This window comes from Cupressus sempervirens, chromosome 6 (genome assembly GCF_028749045.1).
Source record: "Cupressus sempervirens isolate cs-2001-9-10 chromosome 6, ASM2874904v1, whole genome shotgun sequence".
Taxonomy (NCBI): Eukaryota; Viridiplantae; Streptophyta; class Pinopsida; order Cupressales; family Cupressaceae; genus Cupressus; species Cupressus sempervirens.
This window is the reverse complement of record NC_143123.1, coordinates 619,222,957-619,249,682: the sequence shown is the minus strand read 5'-3', so window position 1 is coordinate 619,249,682 and position 26,726 is coordinate 619,222,957. Positions and strand designations below refer to the sequence as shown.

Here is a 26,726-nt window from a genome sequence, read left to right as displayed (position 1 = left end):
AACCGGACTTAGAGCCAAACCAGTACATTTTCAGCTAGCCTTTGAGTTAGTGAAGGTTTATCGATATCACTATTTCCAGCTCTTGATAGAAGTGTAATCATAGATTGACCCTACCCATTACTCGCTCCACGACTAAGTGGATTCTTTCTTGAAAGATAAGAAGAAAGGATATTGGTAACACCCATTTTATAAAATCTCTCAACTTCTTGCTTACCTTGAGTTGATCCAAGGAACGGTAAGAAGGGGGAGCCTTCCCTTTTAATGTAGTAGAGACTATCTCACACGTTGTGGCTGGTCATCCTATTTTGCGACTGGATTTTTACCCAGAACTGTCAGTTGCAAAATATCCACCCAACATGTGTGCAGCATCACCCATTAATATCATTGTCTTTAGGATTCCTAGCTCTATACCCCTGATCTCTTTTGCAATTTGTTTTAAAATAGTTCAAGCCAATAATTATAGAGCAAGAGAGAAAGAATCGCCTCCACATTCCAAGAACATTCATGTAACTCCCCTTGTGAACCCAACAAATCGCATTTAAAGAACATTCACGTAACTCCCCTTGTGAATCCAACAAATCGCATTTATCCACCAAGTCTATGCAAGCACAGTCAAGATCTAACAATAGGAACCTTAAGGTTGTCTCATCTGATCGCATCCAATAGCATCTAAGACTTCCTTTCTCAAGAGAGAATAGGATTTGTTGTGACCTCTACACACCATTGCTCCATTGCAAATAGGGGCCGCATCTTTTTACTAGGCAGTAGAGTAGATGTCTTGACTTTTAGGTAGCCTTTGTTTGGTGGCGATTAGGAGTCAAAGCCATAAAGGAAAGTTGAACCAAGGCGTTCAATATTTAGACCCTCAATGGTGAAAGAAAGCTTGAGGTGAAGATTGACATGAAAATATTCGAGTTTGATGAAATGCTCATTTGATCTTTGAGGCAATGAGGTACAAACAAGGAGAATGCTGGTTCATGTAAATCTCACTCCAACCCTTAGAAACCATAAGATCTGATGTGAGAAAGATGAAAATGTGAGCAAAAAGAGAGGAAAGTATTGGAAGCATGAAATCAAGAAGAAGATGGAGATGACTATTTGGTAGAAAATCAACATGAGAACGCAAAGTATGACAAGATGAAGTCTAAGCATAAAACTATGAGATCTTTTGATAAGATCTAAAGATGCACATGATGAAATCATTAAGGTAGGTTGAATTAATGAAAAGAGAGGAAGGACAGTGGCAAAATGATGTTTTGCGAAGACTTGGAGCAAGCCTTCGAAACCTATCCCAAGGTAGGTCAGAATCCAACCTCGCCTTGGAAAACTTGTCCAAGGGGAGGTTGGGTACCAAACTCCTCATGGACAGAGATGTACTAAGACCCCCTAATTTCCACCCCCTAGTCTTTGTTAAATTTCAATTCCATGTCAGTCCCATCATGAATATTTTAAATTTGGATTTCAATCACACCTTTATACCATGAAAATCAGATCCAAAGTGGTGATGAAGAAATCAAACTTCATCATGCAAAAACACAAAATCAGATCTCAAATCTGGAACAGTTCATTATTGAATGTCAAATTTGTAAATTTCGAAGTCAAACAATGATTCAAAATGAATTTTAAATCTGAGAATGACAAGGTGAAAGGTAGAAATGCAGTAATGAATGAGAAGGCTTGAAAAATCAAATTGGACAAGCAAGAACGTTTTCTAAGGGGAGGTCAGAATCCGACCTCACCTTGGGAAAGTCATAATCTGAGGAATTATCTATAATGCACAAGGCACTGTAGTTTTTCTACTCATAACTCACAGGATGCTATATTTTTCAATTTCACTTACCCACAAACATGTGAATTTCTCTCAAATGATAGGGCTAAATTTGTAACCTATTATTATGGAATAGTTATTGTCAGCCAGCTCAAAATTAGGAATATATTATTTGAAAGGGACTGCTTCCAATTAATAATATTCTTTTTAATTACTTCCAAGCAACTGAAATTCATTCAAATATCCAACTACTATTATGGAATAGTCATTATCAGACAGCTCAACATTATCAATATATTACTTGACGGGAACTCCCAATTGATAACTAATTTATTCAGTAAATTTATTTAATGGAATCCAGTCACTCTACACAAGTTCTTCATTTATTATTTATTTTATATTTAATCTGAAATAAGTTTATAACAAACACATGTAGATGGCCCTAAAATCAAGTTATTCTCAATAAGGATCTGAGAACAAATATTGCAGAATAAATTCCCACACTTACATGCAACTAAGATAAGATAAGATAAGATTAATTTATTAATGTCCAACAAGAAACCACAAAGAGGGTCAAAAGGACTGCCAGAGCACAACAAGAGAGGCCAGCCAACAGCGGAAACACCAAATGGTGTCTGGGGAAAGCAGAAACAACAAAAAACAAAAGAGCCAAGAACTGGGGACAGCCATCTGCACCAAGCTAGACATGCCCCACTGCAGAAAAGAAATCCAGAACCGAGGGATACAGCCCAGGGCGAGAGAAAACCTTATTGCTGAATACTGCTAGAAGTGGAGAGCGGCTGCCGAAAGTAACTTCGACAAGGCCGCACTAGAAACTATAAAAAAATATGATGTCCTTAAAAATACAACAATATAGTTTATGAACAAAACTCAAGTATAGAGGCCACTTTCAAGTCCCAAATGAAAAACACTTGGAAATTCCATGCACATTTTTGAGCTGATCCCTTAAGTTTCATCGACTACTATAAGTGGCTATTCTTCAAAGGATTGTTAGAAATGGATATATAAAGCTCTAAAACCTAAAAGTATATAAGATATAGTTAGAACATTGTTGAAAATGACTCTGACTTCCATGGATACATGTCATAAACTGTCATATGGACAATTATTAGAAGCCTTTCACTCCATTAAATTGCTGTTCTTTTTTAACTGGAAAAGTAAACTAAACAAATAAAGACTTACTGCTTTCAAAATGCAATTTGGTACTCTTATAGATTTCGATCTATTTATTTTATCTCTAAGCGAGTTGCAAGATCACAATTTTATTTTATGTTCAATGGGCCTTTATTATACTAAACTGATCTCATCTCATAAAATCAATACAATAGAACAGAATTGACATCACATACCTCTCCCCCAGCCTCAAGAACGCAGATTATACCGACTGCATGGTCCCACACCTACATGTCATCAGAAGTAAATTTAGATATTAAATCAACATCCAATCATGTAGTACAAATTCTTTTAATTGGAAAATAGATTATACTAACACTTTAAGGCTAACCTTCACAGAAGACTGTTTTGTGACTTGAAGCAGAAAAACTGAAGCTCTCCCAGCAGCAACCATCATATACTTACAAAGGCTGGCAAGGACTTTAATTATAAGCATTCTTTCTAGTACAATGCAAAGGTTATTACCAATTTAATAAACAATTTTATAGAGAAATCACTTATAATCCCCATTATTCAAACAAGAAAACAAAGGATTGGCTAGAATCATCTTAGTTGTATATCGATGACAGATATATTTTTATTTGGATAGTCCCTGTAAAAATTATGATTGCTACATGTAATCAAAAGGAGAGAAAATACCTTCCGCAACATATCGGCACAATAGTTGGGTTCCAGCTCTTGGCACCATCTACAGAAACAACATCAGCTGCTATGTTTTTTGACAGTGGAAGGAGTTCCCATGTTTCACGATCAGCAATACAGAACCGTGCAGCCTGGAATGAATCGCATGTGTCCACTATGCATCTTGACCATCCATTGTTGCTTCCATCTAGAGCCACATTTCTTGTGTTACAAGGAAATTTGTTTATCCATGTTCCACAGCCATAATATGCAGCCATAATGATCCCAGGTACAATAAAATCTTCCAACTCATCTTTATTTCTGATTTCTTTAGCTAAATTCTGTACAATATATGTGCTTTCAGCATCCCAATTTGGACAACCCATAACTCCCAAAGTAGGCATGCCTTCAACCACGAGAGCTAATCCAACCTACAAATTCCATTGCTCCCTTGGCTAAGAACAAGAAAATCTCCAGGTATTATTGCTGAATACGCATATGCAGAAAACACAACAAATTCTATTTCTGAGATGAAAATTCTCTGGGAAGCATTTATCAATGTTTTTTAACAATTCGATTAAAACACCATTATACAGTACACCAAAATGTGTGCATCTGTTATTCAAATATCCAGTAGCAACTGACCATAGCCAAAGAAAAAAGTTAAGGCTTCTAACTATGTTTAAGCATTTTTCATTTTCAACACTGTTGGATTTATTATTAGTTCCGCCTATCTATAGGCGGAGACTACTGTTTTCATAATGCTGTTCGCAATTAATCTATTCTTGACAATTGTGCAGAAACTTTTTAACCCATGGTCTATAACAATTTCGCTATAAATTTTTAAAAAAATTGCTGTGTTTGCCTATGTTATGATTGGCAGTGGTATTTTTCCTTAAGGTTTATTTGATTTTTCAATCAACAAGTTTGGAGAAAACATATTCTCACAAATGAAAAATAAAGGTATATGGCATTTGTTCAACAGTGAATATGCCTTATCTTTGCTTTCACGTCATGCATACTCTTACTCAATGTGGCAACAAAGCTTTTATATAAGTGCTCATCTCCAATTCCTAGACAGTGATAACCTTTCAAGCAGATGCCTTTGAAATACATTTCAGCTACTGTGATGCCAATTAAAAAACTGAGATTAGAATGGCACACAGCAGAAGATTAACCAGACAGATTAGAATGGATGCCACATATTGCATACATGCATGGTAGAGCAGTTAAATGGACCTCGAATGTATCAGACTGCTTTAACTTATCATAAACTAGTCCATTACCCTGTAAATTGTAGAAAACATCAAATTCTTGATATTTTCATATGTATTTTTGCTGAAAATTTTGAAATATTCATCGCGGTTGCGGTGCTCAGTGCATCTCATATATATATATATATATATATATATATATATATATATATATATATATATATATAGATATATATATATATATATATATATATATATATATATATATAGAGAGAGAGAGAGAGAGAGAGAGACGCATTGGGTGCATATTTGCAGTGTTTTGCAAAATGTTTGTTGAATCGTCTATGCAAGGACATGTATGCCCGCATAGACATGAGATCTGGTCAGTTGGCCCCTTCAATGGCAGATGATGTTACAATATCATCATCAAGGTACTGTTCACATTTTCCTTGCATAATCTATAAATTCTGTAGTGGACGAAACTTTTGTTAAAAATGTCATGATATTTCATTAAAGTTTTGAATAGTATGGTTGAAAAATGGAAATCCTCAAAGCTATAAATCAGCCTATTTGGCAATCTTATGTTTGTTTCACAAATTTTGAGAACAATAGACATATATCTCCAGTGTCTTTAAAACTTAATTGGTATTCTGGTGAAGACTGTGCATTCAGTTAAATTGATGTTTTATATCACACTTTAAGGTCCATTATTGGTACTGTGATCTACAAAACCAACAAAGGTAAACGTAAATGGTTTTTATCTGAAGCCTGTTAAACCAGTGCTGATGATGCTAAGCCATTATAAGTAGTTATAGATCATACTCTTTTTTTCCATAATTTTTACCTTTGGTCTTTTTCGCACTATAAGCTGTGACTCAAACGCTGATTATGTGCCTCCAGAATGCTGTTCGTTTAGACAGTGAAGTAGTATATCTTTGGCTTCAAGACTCTGGAGAGATCATTTTTTTTCAAATTGGATAGATTTGTTGTGGAAAGGCCTTAGCATACGTTGATGAGAGTATCTATGGGAATTCACAAAAATGATATTGAATCTGCTATTAGGACTTATGCATTGATGTCACAGAGGGGGTTTCCACATGTTTCTCCAACTCTCTTTAATGCTGGAGCTCCAAGGCCCCTTGCAAGTGTCTCCTCTACCCATCACACCTATGGTTTTGATTGCCTTGTCTTTCAAAAATTAAGATCAAATGTAATCATGTGTTAAGTCGAGCATACAATTTTTGAACATTTTTTTGTCCTGAACTGGCATCTTGAAATGCTTCTAGTAGTAGTGCATCTTGACATTTTGTGAAAATGTTGTTATTGATAGGGTTTTCCTGAAGGCTGTATGCATCAATCGGCATAAGTTATTTTTGGTTGCAACTGTCTTTGGAAACTTGAATTAATAATTGTCTAATATTACAATTAAATTTGTAAAACAGTTTTGCTTGACGTAATAAATTTTGAGAGACATTCCAGAATTTCAAAGTTGAAATTGAAGCATTATGGTTTAATTTATGCTGTTGAAAGAGGTGAATTCCTTCACTATTTTTCCCCTTCTGATACACTATAGTGCTTCACTAAATGTTTTGGCTTTGGGCAGTTGAGTAGCTCCTTCCTCGTCTGCATCAAGGAAAATAGTATTGAGGGTATCCACGACACCCTTAAGGAATGTGCTATGATTAGCAAAACGGCTGGGAGAACTAGAGTTTCTGCTGAAAACATTCATGCAACAAATAGTTATATCGCTCTTCATCAATCATTTCTCCTCCCATGATGATGGACTGTACCCTTAGGCCCCAGAACATGTTGAGGAATTTAGTTTCAATGTAAGGCTGGGCCTTTCCAAAAGCTTTTAATAATAATTACTAAATACTAAATGTCATATGAAATATATTGGAAATGTGATCAAGTGAGCATAGTGCATGAGTATGCATGCATACCTTTCTGTGTGTGCATGCATGCAAATAGAAAAATATATTCATGTGTCCAAAATTAATCATGCAAATAGAAAAATTTAAAGAATGGGAAATGCTTGAAATGCTAGTAAAATGAAATTACTCTATGGATAAGCTATTCAACAGATACTGAATACTTCTCCTTGGAGCACATAAAAAATGATACGTGCAATTATCTTATTTCTACATAATGTAAGCCTATGAAATACAGAACTTGAAGCTGACAAATTACCACATATAAAGCCTTACCACCCTTTACAAAACCTCGGGTTCCATCGATAGGATCAAGCACCTGCACAACATACATTTTTTAATTAGTAGATATATTATAGGTATATTACAATTTGTGATATCTTCTAGTTGTTATTCATCATCCCAGTCACAAATATTGGATTGATGTAAAGGACTGCCTTACCAATTATTAGAGATAATCATTTTTCAAATCATATGCAATTGATTTTGCTAGGAAACAGAAAAAGTGATATCACTGTATCAGGCCACAGTGGGATGCAAAATGCATACTGTTGAACTTTTGTATGCCAGAAAGCCATGCAAACAAAATTGACTATTGAATATACACCATCAAATATGACACATTATCAGAGACAATCAGCACTACAACAATACATAGATATAGGGAACAGACAGACAGATGAACGCATATCTTACCATCTAAAAGATTGATGCATGATATGTTATTATTAATGCAATGAACTATTATCTGCAACTGATATAAAAGAGACATGCCAAGGACTTTGCAAGCTTTGGAATATTGTTTCTGCAAGTGCAATATAGAGGCATTGAACCAAGTGCCATTTCAGCGTTTTATAGCACTTTCTCGGAGTCTAGAGAGCATAAATAGCCTTAAATTAGGAAACATTTGCCTACTAAAGCTCGTGATGGCAGTGATGGTCTCTGAGATATAAGGATGGTCAGTGAGCCTTAAACATATTGCATATGCCATGGAACAAATAATTCATCACATTCAAGTTTAAATGTTCAATAGTTAAACTGTCATTGATACCCTGGAAGTATATTCTGAAGCTTCCTGCCCCTTCGCCCTTGAATTATCACATTCTAAGTGCTTGAAAGCATCATTTTCAAGTTTCAACACTGGAATAAAGTTTGGAAAATGTGAACCATCGTATAATACCATGGTTATTCACATTTGAACTATGCCTCAAATTATGATGAGATAGACAATATGTTGTGACCATGGGTAAAAGTAAACCCATCAGCAGACAATCATATTAACTAGATTTAGCATAGGGAAAGGCCAGCATATGCACACTTTATTTGAGAAACACAGTAGATCCCTCCATAATATGCAACTTTGTCAGTGCATAAACCTAATTCCACAAACTAGGCTAATAAAAATGTCATAAAGAAAAGAATCAGATGCCAGGTCTAAGTGGACTGGCAGGTTAGATCTACTCTAGCATTTAAACATGAGCCCAAAATCCAAGGATGCATTATTCGAACAATATGTAAGGCAAATAGAAAGAAGCTCCCATGTGGCATTCGAAAAGGAGGGTTTTGCACACCAAATTGACATTTTCCTCGGCCATTATCTAACAAGCATTAACCATTTATAGAAAACATTAGCTTGGGGTCAGTATCCAATGTGAGGAGTCTTTCTTGGCAAGAGGGCACGCCAAGAGAATTCTGGGTAATTCAGGAATTCAATAAGGAGCTGAGGTCATGTAGGCATAAGAAAAATCTTATTTCTTCTAGAAGATATAGCAACTATGTTCCCCGCGGACACGTCCCCTTAAAAAAGCCAGTCTTTCGAGGACGGGGATGTCCCTGTCCCGAGTACTTCATTGGGGACTTGCATCCGTCCCCAATTTTTAAACACACAAAAAAATTTAAACGATTGCTGTCCCCCCCGTCCCCAAAATCGGCAAAAAAAATTGCCGTCCCAGAAACCCGTCCCTCTGTTCCCTACCGTCCCCATCCCGGAAACTCGAGGGAACATAGTATAGCAATAATCTCTATACTCTACCACATGACATGTGTCATTGTCTATATCATTCGCTTGCCATGTGCTTAGATTCATCGTTGTGGATCAAATTCCCCACGATCCAATGTCTTCTTGTTGATTGCATCGCTACCACACCTTGACTTCAATAATGAAAATTTCCAATCCAATTTAGATCTCGTGACAAAATGGATTGTGCCTATTATAAGTCAATTTTTTAATGGTTCAAAAGTATTGTCAATTAGGTTTCTATGCCAGGGTGTTATTCATTCTCCCTTATACTCCAAATGGTGAATCTTGTTCCATCTCAAGAAAGGGAAATCAAAGCCTTTTGACTAGTATCCAAGTGGATCTTCCACTCATGCTAGCGTACAATTTATTAGAGTATATAATTTGTTTTTAATGGTTATTTAGTTGTTTTTTGAAGCTTTCAGTTCAGTTTATTATTTAGATAATTTCGATTTTAGATTTATGTTAACAATTGTTTCTTGTAGAAACAATGTCTTGTAATTCCCTACATATTTTAACTTTGTTTTCATAATCATACATCAATTTACCTTTACATGGTACCTGAACAGTAATTTGTTTCTTATTTCGAATTTTTTCATAAGAAAATAGTGAAAACTGTGATTCCCCTTTTTGATCCTCTGAAATTCAAGGGTTTCTTGTTGTGAGTATCAGGTTGTATTTTTTCGCAAGGTTTTGTGTGTGTCCAGTGCGTCTATATTTCCTCAACCTCTGCCCATGTTTTTACAAAAGCTGAGCTCAAGAGTTCAATGGACACGACTACAACTCATGGAAACATTGCATGTTGACTACCTCTGAGTTTTGGTGTCTTGATACCGTTGTTCTAGGAACTTCTTGTGAGGTTTTCACACCATCGCCCCAAAATTTTGGAGACCCCCTTTTTCGATTGCCTGGGCAAATTTATTTTGGAGTTGTCCAAAAGTTTTGATTTGAAAATTTTACACTTTGGACGCCTTCAAGCCAGGAGGGATGTAGTTGGATTTCCTTCTTCACCCGGTTTTAACTTGATTTTCCAAAACATGTAATTTTATCTTTAGGCCGAACGAATTTCAAAAACAATATTTTTTTCGATGGTTAAAACAATATTCGGCAGGATAAGTTTGCAAACTTTTGGACTTAAATGGATTTTGGAAATCTGAAATAATTGTATAGACTTGAAAATTTTCAAAACGAAAATTTTCAGATTTAATTGTTTTGGAAAATCTTAAATTCTTTTGGTGAAGATAGAAAAATTTTGATAGTGAAATTAAAATGGAAAAATTGATTTTGGATGCTAGAAAGTGATTAAGTTTGGTTAGAAAATTAAAATTGCGTTGCAAAATTGAAAGAGGATTAAATTGCAAAATCTCAGTAAATTGGTTGAAATATTGCCTAGAAGATTTTTAAAGGTTCAAAAGAAATTGGTAAATTCGAATTGAAAATCGATTTTAGCTTGCTAAATCCGATTTTAATGATATTTTAATTGCTAAAACGTCTTTAAATGAAAAATTTGGCATCTCCTAGGCTTTCCTCATTTTATTTTACAATTTTTGGTCACAACCGGCAATTGATTGGGTTAATTTCACTTTAAGCTAAGTAATTTTAGCATGGCATTTAAATCTGGGCCATTAGTAAGGATGCTAATTTAATTTTGTTCTCCTCTAGGGTGAGTCGGCCAGCTTGGAGAGACATGGAAATCTGGTATAAGAGGGGATCCCACCTCTTTCATTCCCTCATTCCACCTTCCTCCTCATGTGTTGGGCGATTTTTCTTGGAGAGGCAATTTCCAGCCTAGACGATTTTCTTGTTGGAGCAGATTTTTCCTTGCTTGGCACCATTCTCCTTCTTCCAATTTGGGCAAATTTCTGCCCTAAGTGATTTGGGAGCAGATCTGGAATTTTTCTCTTGCTTGGGCGATTTCTTGAAGTCTGATTTTGTTCCAAAGGCTCCGAATTTCTGCCCTAGATTTGCGCAATTTTATTTTGTAAAGGAGATACATGATCCAAGGTCTGATTTTTTGGCAAATTTGGGCGGTTTCAAGGAGGTCAAAATTCTAATTTTTGCTAGGGCATCATTATTTGCAAGGAGGCTTGAAATTTCTAAAGATCTGATCCAAATTCAAAAGGGGCCCAATTATTGGTAAAGACAAAATTAAGGTAAAATTCTATTCATTTTAGAGGTGAAGATTGGTTTTAAGGCGGATTCCACTCCTTGTTCTTGCTTGGTTTGTTTCCCTTATATTCTTCTTGCATTCATCATCCACCACTTCATCATCCCATTGATAGGTTGAGGTTTGGAGAGATAAGTGTAGATTTCATGATAGGACTTGGCGAGGCAGAAATAAGCTAGATTTCATCGATAGAAAGAAGGTTAGAGATCGATAACTGTAGTCCATATCATTTAGAACGAAAGTGCAGAAATAAGTGTTTAGGATGGTAGATGTTAGTGCAAGCAAGAACCCAAAGGGAACAAAAACCAAAAAGGACAAGGAAGACATGATGCCTAAGACCACCTTCTTCTCGAAAGTGAGGCAAATAAGTGACACCAATATTGGTACAGTGAACATGATCCAGTTAAAGGACAGATTGAAGAAAGGGCAATTCCTCATGGCAAAGAAAATCTTCAAAAGCAGAATTGTACATGCGGCAGCCTTCCCTCCTACCTTGCCTCGTCCAAAATTGGTAATGGAGTGTGCATCCCGGTTTCATATTGTTACCAGAGTAGAGTTGTAGGTATGGTCAACTGAATATTTTAATTGTATTTGCGAACTCCGATTAGAAGTTCAATGTTGTCTACCATTTTTGAGGTGCAAGATCCTCGCTACTCTAGCACTTTGAAGTTTTAGTGGGAACCATCACTCACCCTACTCTGCTAGTTTATCTCAATTACTATAATCACAAATGTATTTTGTTCAGAATTCTATAATTGTCCCTTTGTGCAATTATATCCATTATGACTGAGCAATTTTTCAAATATATCTATGCCCATGTTTGCGTCTGTGTTTGCACCCACAACTACGTCTAGTTTCATGTGTGTCTGTGTTTGCATCTACATTTGGAGGTGTGCCTTATCCATGTCTAGAGGATTGTCATGTCGAAGTCCGAAGGTGTGCCTTGTCTACGTCCAGTAAAAGCGAGCTTGTACAGTAAAGAGCTTGCTTTGGTGATAAGGGAGTGATTTTGTATTGTCTGTGCAAGGTGGTATTGATTGTTTGGGGAATTTTCATAGGTTGTTTGGGAATAGGCAAGGGGTGTCATACAAAGGTAAGACAACGACGTGTCGTACAAAGAATCTGAGCAGCGAAGGGGTCGTACAAGACATTATAGTGGTATCAAAGTAGGTGATCTTGCCAACCTGTTGGGTAACGTTGGATGCAAACAAGATCCCAATTAGTAGACAGGATGGAGGAATCAAGCACTGAGATGATGACATTGCTACGACAACTAACAAGAGGACAACAACTCAGCCAGACTTTGGTGAAGGTACAACAACTTAGTAAGACCTTGGTAAAGGACAACAACAAATTGGTGAAACCCTTCAACTTTTGGTAGAAGGAAGGACAAATGGAAGTAACAATGGGCACTATGATAATTTTGTCAATAAGACGCCTTATACAAAGCATTCCCACACAGGCCCTATGATGTCAACATTTCCTCAAGGATTGAACAACATCATGAACAACCTACATTCTTGGAGATGTAATATCATTTCAGGCATGGTTTGATGTCGGATTTGGAGCAAAACTATCCTTCAAGGATTATGTGGGCTTACGAATGAGGTATTCCAAGAGATGTGGTCATTACAACGATGACATCAAGTGGAAGATTGGCAAGATAAAATAATCATCATTCAATGGGTCCAAGGAAACATCAATGTAAGTATGGGTACAGAAAGTGGATACCTACTTCTAACTCAACCCAATGCCTATAGGATAGGCAATCAAGTTTGCAACATTTCACCTGAAAAGAGTTTCTCATGAATGATGGCACCAGAGGATGGTCACCCTTGGTCACAATTGAGTCACTTAATATGCAGATTTCATGGAGAAATTAAAAGACCACTTTGATGGGAAGAATCCAGAGCTTGACTTCAAGGAGTTAGAACAACTAAAGCAGACCAGACCAATGGACATTTATTTTTCAGAAATTGAGGGGTTGTTAACATTGATCGCCGACATGTTTCATGGATGGATTGATGGAACCCCTCATGGGTTTCACCAAAGGTTTCAATCCCAACATGCTCATTGAGAATATAAGAAGGCATGTAACATGGCTGCCTCATCCCCTAGGAATCATATTCTCAAACACCTCTCCCACAGAAGGATAGGGACAAGGAACCATTTCAAAAGAAGCCTCTAATGGATGAGGCCACTTGTCAAGCGCTCCAAAGGAGGAATCTTTTTTTCATTTGCAAAGAGCCTTGGGAATTGGCCCATCATTGGATTGGTAAAAGGAAGATTCACCATATTGAGGTTGTACCTAATGGTGAAGAAGAAAGTGAAGTACCCAAAGAGGAAGAGATTAATCATGCAGAGAGGATTGTCACACTTGTACAAAGGGAAGGCTCCATTGCAACACTTTTCTAACCTCTTGATGTAGCACATTTCAAGTTTCTGGCACACTTCATGGAGAGAAAGTCACAATCATGCTTAATAATGGGGCCACACTCAATTTCAGCAATTCATCACTTGTCACTAAGAGGGCCTTGCACATGGTAAGGCATTAGGGATTTGAAGTCAAGGTGGTCGTAGAAACTTTACTACCCTGCACTCATGTGATTCCACAACTCAACATTACTATGGGAAACTAAACAGCGACATGTGATTTCTTTGTGATAAATCTCAATGATACAAATGTCGTATTGGGAAGCCAATGGATGGAGACCCTCAACTAGTACACACAGGGTTTCAAGAAGGGAGTTTTCATTTGAGGTGGACAACAAAAAGGTTGCGGTAAGAAGGATGTCAAATAGAGGCCCAAGGGAGATTTCAGTGAAGAAGATAGAGGCAATCTTTAGACAAGATTCAAGCACCCCCCTAGAAGGATTTCCAAGATTGAATTTGCAATTTCTTGAGGGCAAGCAATCTCTACACAAGGAGGATTGTAATGTCCCTCATATAATTAAATAATTTAATTAAAATTTATTGATTATATGGTCCCGACTTTAATAAAAAATCTTTCAAGTCCCTTTTATTTTATTAATTAGTTTAATGTTTGTTGTGTCGGCCCATTTATAACCCTTTAGGAAGTTTCTCTGGGCCCATTTATAAGGTCGAGTTTAGCATAGTTATAGGTATGGTGAATTTGATATCTTAATTGTATTTACAAACTTCAGTTGGAAGTCCAACGTTGTCTTTTGTTTTGGAGGTGCAAGATCCTCCCTACTCTGGCATTGCACTTTCAGTGCGAATCATTCCTCACCCTATTCTGCTTGTGAATCTCAATTATTGTAATCACGGATATATTTTGTGTGAAATTCTATAATTGTTCCTATGTGTGATTATCTCCATTATAGCTGAACAATTTATCAAACATCGTATCTGGATCTACCATAACTTGATAGCATTAAGTTCCTTGTCTTGGCCAAGTCCGAGTCCATGTCCATGCTCGTGTCAACACCCACGTCTGTGCCCATGTTTGTGTCCACGTCCATGCCTACATCTACATCCGCCCCCATGTCTAAGTTTGAAGGTGTGCCTTGTCTACATTTGGAGGTGTCATGTCTACATCTGGAGGAGTGCATTGTCTATGTCCAATGAAATGAAGGTTGTATGGTGCAAGGCTTGTGTTGGTCGTATAAGGGTGGTTTGTGTTGTTTGTGCATGGTGGTATCGATTGTTTAGGAAAGTTTCGTAGGTCGTACAAGAATAGGCAAGGAGTGACATATGGAGGCAAGATAATCCGGTGCCATACGGAGGTTCTGAGCAGCGAAGGGGATGTACAAAATATTAAACATTCTATACAGTAGAAAAAAAGATCCTAGGCTTATTGGTTTTACAAACTCTGGTTGGGCAAGTTCTATTGATGACAGAAAGTCTACTTTTGGGGTCTTCATCTTGGGCACATTTGCAATCACATAAACCAGCAAGAGCTAGCAAGCAATAGCTCTTTCCTCAATGAAAGAAAAATATTGAGGAACAGCTTGTGAGACAATTTCGCTTCAAAGGATGCTTTCTAACATGCAAATACTCAAGCAGGTCCTTCAACCTTGTATTGTGACAATCAAGGGGTGCTAAAACTTGCCAAAAGTCCTATCTTCCATAAGCCCACCAAACATGTTGAGCTTTATTGTCATTTCATCCACAAGCTTATAGATGATGGATAATTACAGTTGCAGCATGTTCCAACTAAAGATCAGACTATAGACTGAAAGATCCCTGATGGATGCCCTTGCTGATCTGTTGTAGTTTTTAAATTAATAAACTATATTTTCCTGTGATTTCTTTGATGGTCTTTGAGAATAGACATAAGTTGCAGAAGGTTTTGTTTTTGTTTTGTGTTTTTTGATAGTTTTCACAATAGTAATGAATAATGAACAATAAACATGAAAGGAGGCTGAAAATAAATAAGAGCATAGAGCCAAATCAGAATTGCTATAAATCGTACCAGGCAGATTTTTGATTTATAAAGCCAAATAATAAATCCAATACAATTCCAAGGAGCTTACATCCAACAATAATGCCAAACTGGATGGTGAATAATGAACATGAATCAAGGATACATCTGAGGCTGAATACAAGCATTCCCTATATTCCACGTGGGGTGTACCTGCTGCGAATGGCGGCCCTAAGACTGCAAGGATCACGTCCCAGCTGAAAGAATCAATCTGCAATGCTGAAACCATAAATCTGCAACCTGAATCCACAATAAAGAATGGCATACTCTATCCCTGATAGCAATGCACATTGTCTAAAGAATCCAATGCCAATAACCACTGAGGACTACGTCTCAACCAATCCAGAACCTAGGGTTTGCGTCCTAGATGAAGAATTGCTCTCTCAGAGCCAATTCACAAAAATAAGTTTTTCAATATGCAAAAGATAATAAGAAATTAGGTCTCCATCTCCTTATATCCCCTTCCAGCTGTAAATCGAACCCTAAAGGGAAATTACACTTTGCCCTTTAAATAAAATATAATAAAATAACATTTTCCCAATTAAAGTCGTCCACTCTATAGGAAAAACATTACTTTATTAAAATTGCATAGCTGAAGGCACTAAAAAGTCTACAAATAGTAAAAATCATGTATAATAATTCGAGACCTTTCCAACGAGCTATAACACATAGGTGTACCTGATCAACTAAAGCCAGAATCCCTTTATTACTCCAAAATGGTTATATTATTAACCTTATTTTAATTTATTTAATCACCAACTTAGGAAATATTTCCCAAATGGTCCCAAAAGGCCCAAAATGACCAATCAAACATGAATCTGACCTTGTCACCTGTTTGTGACTGATGCCGAACAAGATGGGTCAACTGGCAGTCCATCCCTAAAATCTAGGGATGCTCCTAAAAAGTAGGAGACAGCCCCAATCAACCAAAATTGAGTCCCAATGACTCTCCCCTACTATGTGCACCTCTGAGAGAACTGTCACTGAACTGGGAGTTCCTCCTTAAAAAAAGGAATGCCTCCTAAACAATAGGAGATGCACTCTAAGTCTCCAAAACGTTTGCCGAGGTCTCCAAATGCCTCCTAGACCACTCCTAGTCAATCCCTACAAATTAGGAATCCCTCCTAAATTGTAGGAAACTGTTGTCTACTGCTCCAAACTACTTGGGAAGCTCATGCATGACTCTCAAAGCCCCTGGGTTGGTTCCCTCCACACTCTACTAGCCTATGGGAACCAGATAATAGACCAACCCTGCTAGAAAATGTTGTCACTAAGGAAGGGCAGAAATTGGGGACATGACACAGACATTCTTACCAATTCTCTAAGCCTTGACGAGTTTGTAAGATTTACGAGACAACTTGGTGTAGTTGATAGAGTGACCATTAAGGGAGGGTATTAGAGTATCTTTATTATAATTTATTATTTAATAGTCATTTGTTTTTTTTAAGTAGCTTTCAATTTAGTTCAGTTATTTTAGATAGTTTAAATTTTAGACTTATGTTTACGATTGTTTCCTATGGAAACATTGATTTGTAATTGCCTATATATATTGTAAATTTATTTTTGCAATCATCTAAGCAATTACCTTTACACAAATATAAGAATTCAAGAAAATTGTTAGTTATTATTATATCACTTGAACAAGTAGGTTGAAAGTCAATTTTAACTTTTACTCTTTCTTTCGGTATATATTTGCCAGACCTCAATGATCTAGAGCAGTTAACTCCAGATCCCCTCAAATAGATAGAATTTGATGAGAAAATTTAAGCGACAAGATGGTGTGGAGCCTTTATTTGCACCAAAAAATGATTTGCATAACTCCATTCAGTGAACTAGGTTACTTAAGAACCTTAAATTTACATATAGATATCTGCAGAAAAAGAAATTATGTGGAAACTGTCTAAAAATGTGAATACAAATCAATTACAAACAGAAGATATTACTGTAGGAACTAAGCCATACTTATTCCTTTGTTAAAGACATGAAATTTTATCTTGTTAGTCAATAAAAAGAGACAATTAAAGCATAAAGAATTGCTACCAAATAAATTTCTCCAGAAGTTCTTTAACAGTTAGAACACTCTGCATTGAGAACTAACAAGATAACTCTTTGAGTTTCCTCACACATCACCCACCCAATATGTACCAGACTTTTCTTCTGAAGTCGTTACTTTCCCGCCTCTATCAATAGCTTTTAGGATCTGCTTGTAATTCAGCTGTTCACCTTGGACACTCTGAGAATTGGTAACAGCATTCATTACTGCCTCAACAAGGGAATCAGAAGAATCATTTTGTTGAAAATTTTCAAGGTCCAATCGCAACTGGCTAGAATCTTCTTCAGCCACTAGAGGAATAGAGGGGAATAACCTGCCTAGCTCTAAAATAGCAACCAAAAGATTAGATCGTCAGCAACCATCATATCTTTTATTCTTATTCCCACCAAAGCCAAACATATATATAGTGCACATTTTGTTCAATTCATACCAGTTAGTTAATGATAAGGTACACCAAAAATTTGCTAGAAACAAGCTTCCCACAAAGTTACTGTAAAATTATCATGAAATCCAGTTTTAAAAAGGAAATTGTAAAGAACCTAAACTAAAAGAAAAATGTACTGAGACTAGACTGTCGTTTTACTGAAGAGAAGGCCTACTAGTGAAATAAAAATTCCAGGAGCATACATTTTAAAAGTTTTTACAAGTTACAGAAACAACAGTTGGCAAACACGCAGCCTTTTAGGATGCATTTATTATGCCATAAATGTTACCATAAATCTTTCTAGGTAGCATTCATGCTGCCATAAACGTTTCCATCAACTCATAATGTAAATTGCAATATCCTACCACCAGAATAGAACTTGATAAAGAGGGTGTGATGTCTGATAAAATTATGTTATGTCTGGACTTAAATATTCTCAAGATGGGAATTCAACTGGGGTTATTTTTCTTTAGTAATTAATGCTGGAGAAGCATGCAGTATGATTTAAACACCTTTTATAAGCTAACTTTTTAAGTGTTGATTAGTTCATCAAATGCATAAAGTGTGGGATGGTTCATGGCCTCTTTCCATGAAATCCTGACTCAAAAATATTATGCTCAAACTATATTATTAACCAGTAAAAGCAATACACTGAAACCCTTGTCAATAATAGTTCCATCTTTTCAACTACAACAATTATCATTTACACCTCTTGGTTAGCTTCACAACCATGGGATACCATTGCACCTGACCCATCTCAAAAGATCAAATCTTTGTCTTCTCAAAAGACCAAACCAATTCTGATATGAAATTGAATGGAAGTGCATGAAAGTCATCTCAAGTGCAATTTGAGAATGGAATGAACATTACCTTGGACTTGAGCCCAAGGGCAGGTCGGATTCCAACCTTCCTTGGGGTGCTTCCTTGGGGCGCTTGACACCATGGGTGAATCAGATTCTAACCTCCCTTTGGGCTCCATCATGAACCAAACCAAGATACATTTGATCACCACCATAGAAGAAGTTCACCTCCCACCTCCAATTTCAGATTGCAGGTTGGCTTAAGAAAGGTTAAGCAATGGGTAAATTAATGAAGATTGAATCAAATTTGAGAAGAAATCCGCACAACTCAATGAAAGGAAAAAATTCAGAGGTTGAAGTTGAGAGTTGGATCATGTTGATTAGCAATGGTGAAACTATGAAATCAACATTGGCTGAGCATGTTCTAATCAGGACAACTCATTGATAGGGGAAAAATCAGAGGTTAGAGTTAAGAGTTGGATCGTGCTGATTAGTATAGGTGAAACTATGAAATCAACATTTGCTGAGCATGTTCTTGTAGAACACAGATTCGCTAATAAGAGATGGGTGTGAATAAGTAGCCAATGAACTTTAATTTAATTTCTCAACTTAATTCCAACTTTATGTATTTACTTCAAGTTGACTTGATTAATATAAAGCACATGAGAAGTACAAAGAAAACAAGCAATGAGACACAAGGAGCAGTGCACAAGAATGTGATGTGGAAACCAAATGTGGGAGAAAACCAAGGTGAGAAATGCTGCTAGGATTTACTGTCCTAATCCAGCCTCACGAATCTGAAAACAATTACAATGTTAAGAGCTTCAACCCTTAGGAATCAACAAACCCCTCTCTTCTTAAGAGCTTCAAATCTTCAACACCATAAGCATCAACTTATACAATTTTGTGTGAGCACAAACTCGAAATTATTTCAAATACATTATAAGAATACTAGCTCCGTAATGTTCAAGGCTCCAACCCACTCAACTTATCAATGCTTTGAAATAATGAAACGGTTCAGCTCTAAAGGATTAGAACTTAAGTTCATTCAGTTGAACACGCATACATTTCAGAATGATGATCTTTAAAATGAAATAAGTAATGCTTTCAAAACAAAGATGTTCTAATGGTATTTAAACTGAACCAACTGAACGTAAATAACTGATATGTAAGCATCTTTAGAAAACACGGAGCCTGTATGTTTGCTGCACTACAAAATCACTGAAAATGTAGTGCCCAGACAATACGTATTGTAGCACTTTCAAACTGTGATTAAAGCCTCTCAGATGAAATAATTTAGTTCCCAGTCAAATCACACAATACTCTCTGCATATCAGAATCTGAAAACTGATATTTTCTCTGTATATCTGACCATTAAACTCTTTAAAATATTGAAGTATCCAATATTTATGTGTTTAAAACTGAAAATAAATGAAGACTTATGTTCCCTTCAATGTTTTAGATACTGAATATATTACTTACAGCATAAGTCTGCTCTTATCTTCAGAACTTCTCATATGTTTCTTTCACAGCAGTGACTCTGTTACAATTGCATTCCAGCTCTTGTTTCCCGATACCAGCATTCAAAAAAAACTAAAACAACTATTAGAAAATAAACTTCTTCAGAACTTCTCATATGTTTCTTTCACAGCAGTGACTCTGTTACAATTGCATTCAAGCTATTGTTTCCCGATACCAACATTCAAAAAAAACTAAAACAATTATTAGAATGTAAACTTCCGTTCAGAAGTATAACTAACAACTGCCATCAACCCCACAACATGGCAAGTGGTAGTATCTTCCAAGCATTAAGAAGTTTTAGCAAATAAACAACCCGAAAAATTACACAGTCGATATTGATTGTCAAAAGTTTTAATAAACAACCTGATAATTGCACGGCTGATATTGATTGTCGATTTCAAAACAACCTGACTTTGACATAGACTTTGTTTGAATGTGTTTTGGACCCATGAATGCCAGAAAACACCTACGTGGTAGACTTCAATTTATTTGTCTTTTATCAGGCTGGCAACTGGTAACCAGCACTCAATACTTCTCATTCAACGGCACTTTTAGGAACCTCTTCAAAATTTCCAAAACCTCCATATAAACACAGACTGGGACTTCAATGTATTTGTCTTTTATCGGGCTGGAAACTGGTAACCAGCACTCGATACTTGTCATTCAACGGCACTTTTAGGAACCTCTTCAAAATTTCCAAAACCTCCATATAAACACAGACTGGCAATACAATATAACAAGCACGAACCAAAAGCATCGCGAAGAAGGAAACTATACTAGAACCCTGTGAAATATAAGTAATATTTTCTGTAAATAATTGCAAACAATATATCCTATGGCAGTTATTAAGAAGAGTCTTCGACACGGCATGGAACAGAAAGGCAGGTAAGTAGATTTGTCTTATTTAACACATGCTTAGAACAATCTGTAATTTCTATTGGCTGCTATGGGAGAATAATCCATACTGTAATTTATTTGTTCACAAAATGGTATATGTATTTTCCAGATTCATACTGTTTGTTTATTCATTGTCATGACATCAATGACCAACATCTTACAATATTCCCCTGTCCTTGATGGTAATTTAAACATGAAATATGAAATACCGTTGAACTACACCCTGCAATCTGTAACATGACATTCTGAACAGACAATCTGAACCATCTGTAATTTAATAACTTGAAGGCAAAACTCGTAACCGAAATGCAAAAATACTCAATACAAAATCTGATCAAGCTGAAGCTGAATCGAATGTACAAAAATATCTGCAGAACGACAATATATCACATTTTCTTCCCCCTTGACATCAATGACAAGGTACAGGGTGTAGAAATTAAAACCAATAAAGACTCCCCCTAAGGTCATGTCATTCTACAAAACAATTTAATGTGGCAAAGCCACAACTCCAAAACTTTCATGAAGACTTTCAAAAGTAGCTGCAAGAAGAGGCATTGTAAAAATGTAAGCCAACTGCTATTTGGTATTAACATATTCAATACAGGCTTCACAGTCAGCAACCCTTCTTTAAAAAAATGTTACTTAATAGAAATGTGTTTAGTGCAAGAATATACGACAGGAATTCTGGAAATATTAATCACACTAGTATTATAACAATAAATAGGAACTGGACCATTAAAGTTCACCTTCAAATCTATAAGGGGTTGCTTCATCCATAATGCGTGGATGCAACAAACAACTGCAGCAACGTATTCAACCTCGGCTGTTGACAAGGTGACTAAATCTTGTTTTTAACTGAGCTATGCTACCAACCTGTCTCCCAATAAAAAAGCTCCACTGCTGGTGTTGTGCCTAGCATCCAAATAACCTGCATTCTCTGGATACCACAACCCATAATCGAGAGTACCTTGCAAATACTTAAAAAATCATTTCACCTCATTTAGATGAGAAACTAGGAGAAGCCTGAAACCGTACAACAGTACACATTGCTTGCATTATATCTGGTCTAGATGCTGTAAGACATGACAAACTACCTATTATAAACCTATACCATGTTTGATCTATTGCAGGGGAATCATCATCCTTAGTTAATTTGCAACTTATAACCATAGGTGTATTGACAAGATTACATTTATCCATATGAAACTCTTAAGCATTTTCTTGGCATATTTAGTTTGCGACAAAAATATGCCTTCTTCCAACTGAAAAACTTGAAAAGCAAGAAAATATGATAATATGCCTAACATGGACATTTCAAAAGCTGATTGCATGGTTAGCACAATCTTTGCAAACTTCATCATCCCCATGAAAAATGATGCCATCAACAAAAACAACCACAACAAAAACCTGATCTCCAATAGATTTGAAATGCAGATTATCCCCTGCATTACTTCTGTGAAACCCCTGTCGTAAGAGATGTTGATAAAGTGTAGGATACCAAGCCCTATGTGCATGTTTCAGACCATACAAGACCTTTCTGAGTCTACACACAGCCTTCTTTTTTTTGCACAAGCAAAGCTTTCAGGCTGTTCCATGTAAACTTCCTCTTCTAAAAACCCAATCAGAAAAGCTGATTTTACATCCATCTACCAAACCTTAAACTTTTTATATATTGAAATGGCCATAAACATACATATAGCTTCGAACCTGGCTAAAAGAGCAAATGTTTTGTCAAAATCAACTCCTTCAATTTGTGCATAACACTTACAAACTAGCCTGGCTTTGTTTCTAATAATTTTTCCATCTTTGTTAAATTCATTTTTAAACACCCATTTAGCTCTAATGACATTCTTATTTGACGATCAAGGAACTAACTCTCAAGTGTTATTTTTCTCAATTTGTCCTAATTCCTCTTTCATTGCATCAATCCAAATATTTCAGATATCGTCTATGCCAGATTTCTATTACAAAGTAATTGGTAAATACCTACTTGTTATTAATAGAGACCGAAAGGTCAATATATACAAAAGAATGAAACGATGTTTCCTTAGGAAACAATCGTAAAGAATAGAAACATTCTATTCTAACAAAAAAAGCTAAAAAAGCGAAAGCTAACTAGATATTTACAATAGATTACCATTAACTAATAATAGACAATTATCTATTATCGTAATACCCTCCCTTAATGGTTAATCTATCTAGAACACCAAGCTGGCCTCTGAATTTAACAAACTTATTAGGACCAAGGGGCTTGGTGAGAACGTCTGCAGTCTGATCTGTGGTGGGAACATACTGCAAATCTATAGTCCTGTCTTCAACCAGCTGTCGTATGTAATGACAATGAACATCCACATGCTTGGTTTGTTCATGGAACACTGGATTTCGTGCTAACTTGGTAACACCTTCATTATCAACAAATAAAGTAGTTGATCTTGCTGGTGACATTTGCATATCCCCAAGCATCCGACAAAGCCAAATAGCTTCACATCCTGCCTTAACAATCCCTCTATAGAAGAGAGAGAAATTGTCTACTACTTCTTACTGGTCCATGTGACTACATTAGATCCCAAACTAATCACATATCCAGAAGTTGACTTTTTATCATCAATTGAGCTTGCCCAATCTGAATCTGTGAACCCACTGAGTTTAGGATTAGAACTTCGAGAGTACAAAAGTCAATAATTTGAAGTGCCCTTCACATAACAAAGCACACGCTTTGCTACCATCCAATGATCAACCTTAGGAGCTGTCATAAAGTGTGAAATATAACTGACTACAAAGCTAATATCAGGCCTAGTAGCAGAGAGGTAAATGAGGTTGCCTACTAGTTGCCTATATGTAGTATCATCAATGAAAGGAGAATCAGACTTTGTTGATAGCTTGAGACCTTTCTCCATAGGTGTAGATGTAGGCTTGTAATACCGCATAGGGAATTTGTCTAACAAGGCCCTGGCATATTTGGACTGAGAGATGAATATACCAAAAGACTGTTGCCAAACTTCAACACCTAGGCAATAAAGCATGAAACCAAGGTCAGTCATATCGAAAGACTGGCATAAATTTTGTTTAATTCCCTGAATCAAAGATGGTGAACTGTCAGTGATGATCAGATCATCCACATAAATAACCAGAAAGATGATGTTACTATCATTAGTCTTGATGTATAGATTTTTGTCTAAAAAACTCCTCTTGAAGCCTTGATCACTAAGGTACTTATCAATTTTTATGTACCATGCCCGAGAGGCCTGCTTTAAGCCATAGAGAGATTTTACCAATCTGAGAACCTGATGGTCTTTTCCAACAACCTTGAAAGCAGGAGGCTGCATCACATAGACCTCTTCATGGAGATCACCATTCAGGAAAGCCCTCTTGACGTCCATCTAATGGACCTTCCAACCAAATTGTGTTGCCATGGCTAGGACTAATATGATGGTGCTCATCTTTGCAGTAGGAGCAAAGGTCTCCTCGTAATCAATGCCCTGACGCTTAGAAAAGCCCTTTGCCACTAAACAAGCTTTGTACTTATCCAAAGTACCATCCAATTTGTATTTGATTTTGTAAACCCATTTGCATCCAATGGGTTTATTCCCTGGTGGAAGATCAGAAAGGACCCAAGTGTTGTTCTTTAGCACGCTCTAGTGTTCAAATGTCATGGCATGTTCCCACTCTAGAATTCCTTTAGGCTCGGAATATGTTTGAGGTTCAAACACACTGTAAATGTTGGCCATAAGAGAAAAGTTAACAGATTCTATAATTTTTCTCTTTTTCAAAGCAGTTCTCCCATCAATAAGCTCATCATCACAAAGATCAGCAAATGTCTTAGCCCACCACTTAGGCCGGATAGGAGAATGACCAACATGAGTATCAAAAGATGCATGATGATCCGGTTCCTCATCAAAAGAATCTGGATCAAACTCAGGTGAAGCATCTACAAATCGAGGTGATCCTGCAGGAGAAGTCGGAGGTGTTTGTACAAGTATCATTGGTATAACTGGAGCTGCAAGAGCTACTAGAGTCGTCCCATCAAGTGGACCTAATGGAAGCTGAACTCCCAAATCATGAGCCTTCGTAGGCTAGTCTGTTGGATTAGGAACAGGAGAAACAGGCATAAATGGTCCTCACTGCTCATCAAAGACTATTAAAGACTATAGATAAGACAAGATGTCTCAACATCGATCAGGCATTAGGCTTTGTGAAATCCAACAAGCATGAGTTTCTGATTCTTGGCATCCAACTTGGTACGTGATGCATCAGGGATCCAAACAAAAGCAAGGGAGCCAAAAACCTTTAGGTAAATGATTCTAGCCTTGCAACCTGACCAGGCCTCTTCCGAAGTTTTACCTTTGACCACCACTGTGGGTGACCAGTTCAACAAATAAACTGCAGTGTTGACTTCTTCTGTCCAAAACCTCTTCGGAACATGTCTATGTTCAAGCATGGATCAAGCCATCTCGGTGATTATCCGATTTCGACATTCAACTACACTGTTTTATTGTGGCGTGTGGGGTGTTGTTAACTGGCATTTAATGCCATGTGTATCCAAGAAGCTAGAAAAAACATTAGAACAAAATTCCCCCCCATTGTCTGATCTAAGAGTAATAATAGATTTCCCAAACTCTTTTTCAACTGAAGGTTTAAACTTCTAAAATACAGGAAATGCATATGATTTCTTTTTAAGGAAATACACCCACATTTTTCTACTAAAATCATCAACAAACAATAGAAAATACCTGGACCCAAGAACGGAAAGAGTGGCCATAGGGCCGCAGATATCAGCATGAACAAGCTGAAATACCTGAGAAGCGTGCCATGAATTGCTACTAGTGAAGGGTGTGCGATGTTGCTTCCCAACCTGTCATGCATCACGAACTCCAAGCTGTTGTGTCTGAATCTCTGGAAATCCAAGAGCAAGCTCATCTTGAGCAAGCTGTGAGAGATAATGCACATTTAAGTGCCCATATCATTGATGCCAAAGTGTGCTAACAGAAGATCACCGAGCAGCCATAGCTAAGTCCCAAGAATCACCAGAATCAGTAAGTCTGAAAAGACCATAATCCTCAAGACCCACTGCAACATAGACTGAGTCACCCAATCAATGATGTTGCACTGATGTAAACTAAAGGTGACATCCAAGTGTGGAGAATGTTGTAGCAATTGACTGACTAAGAGTAGATTTAGTTCCATCCCTGGAACGTAGTGCACATCAAAGAATATGAGATTCCTCCCAGCAGACTAAATCTGAATGTTGCCTTTGCCGACAACCGCATACTCTTCTCCGCCACCAAAAATAACAGAGTCTGAATAAGGTTGGTAGTCAATAAACTAGTCTCTGTGGTGAGTGAAATGACAAGAGGCACCTGAATCAATGTACCAGGCAGACAACTTCACATGATCTGCAGGTATTTTGGCCATGAAGGCATAAAAGGCAAACTCCGTCTGCTCAGTGTGCTCTGCACTGTTTGCTTTGGGCTGTGAAACTGATTGCTTAGATTGTACAGCTAAGCATTTTCAACATTCAACCTTCATGTGTAGTTCCATTGAATGTTCTTCGTTCGGGAACCATCTGATGGTGGAGCTAAAGACTTCTGTTGAGATGGTTGTTGAAACTTGCCTTTATCCTTCTGAACGGAATTTGTAACAAAGGCTTGCTCTGTGGAGGTGGAGCTGGAACTGCT

The 26,726-nt window shown here is 36.9% G+C and overlaps 1 protein-coding gene across 1 annotated transcript in view; it reads right to left on the bottom strand.

Annotated features, from left to right (window-relative positions):
• Positions 1 to 26,726, bottom strand: part of LOC149553767 (Inositol monophosphatase family protein) — a 60,407-nt gene that overhangs the window by 17,714 nt on the left and 15,967 nt on the right. Inside the window, exons 4-8 of the mRNA XM_089789125.1 lie at positions 17,491 to 17,732; positions 6,988 to 7,047; positions 3,602 to 4,014; positions 3,294 to 3,372; positions 3,139 to 3,189 (exon numbers count right to left, since the gene is read on the bottom strand). Coding sequence (XP_089645251.1) covers positions 3,139 to 3,189; positions 3,294 to 3,372; positions 3,602 to 4,014; positions 6,988 to 7,047; positions 17,491 to 17,732 — 845 coding nt within the window. The remainder of the gene's footprint in view (positions 1 to 3,138; positions 3,190 to 3,293; positions 3,373 to 3,601; positions 4,015 to 6,987; positions 7,048 to 17,490; positions 17,733 to 26,726) is intronic.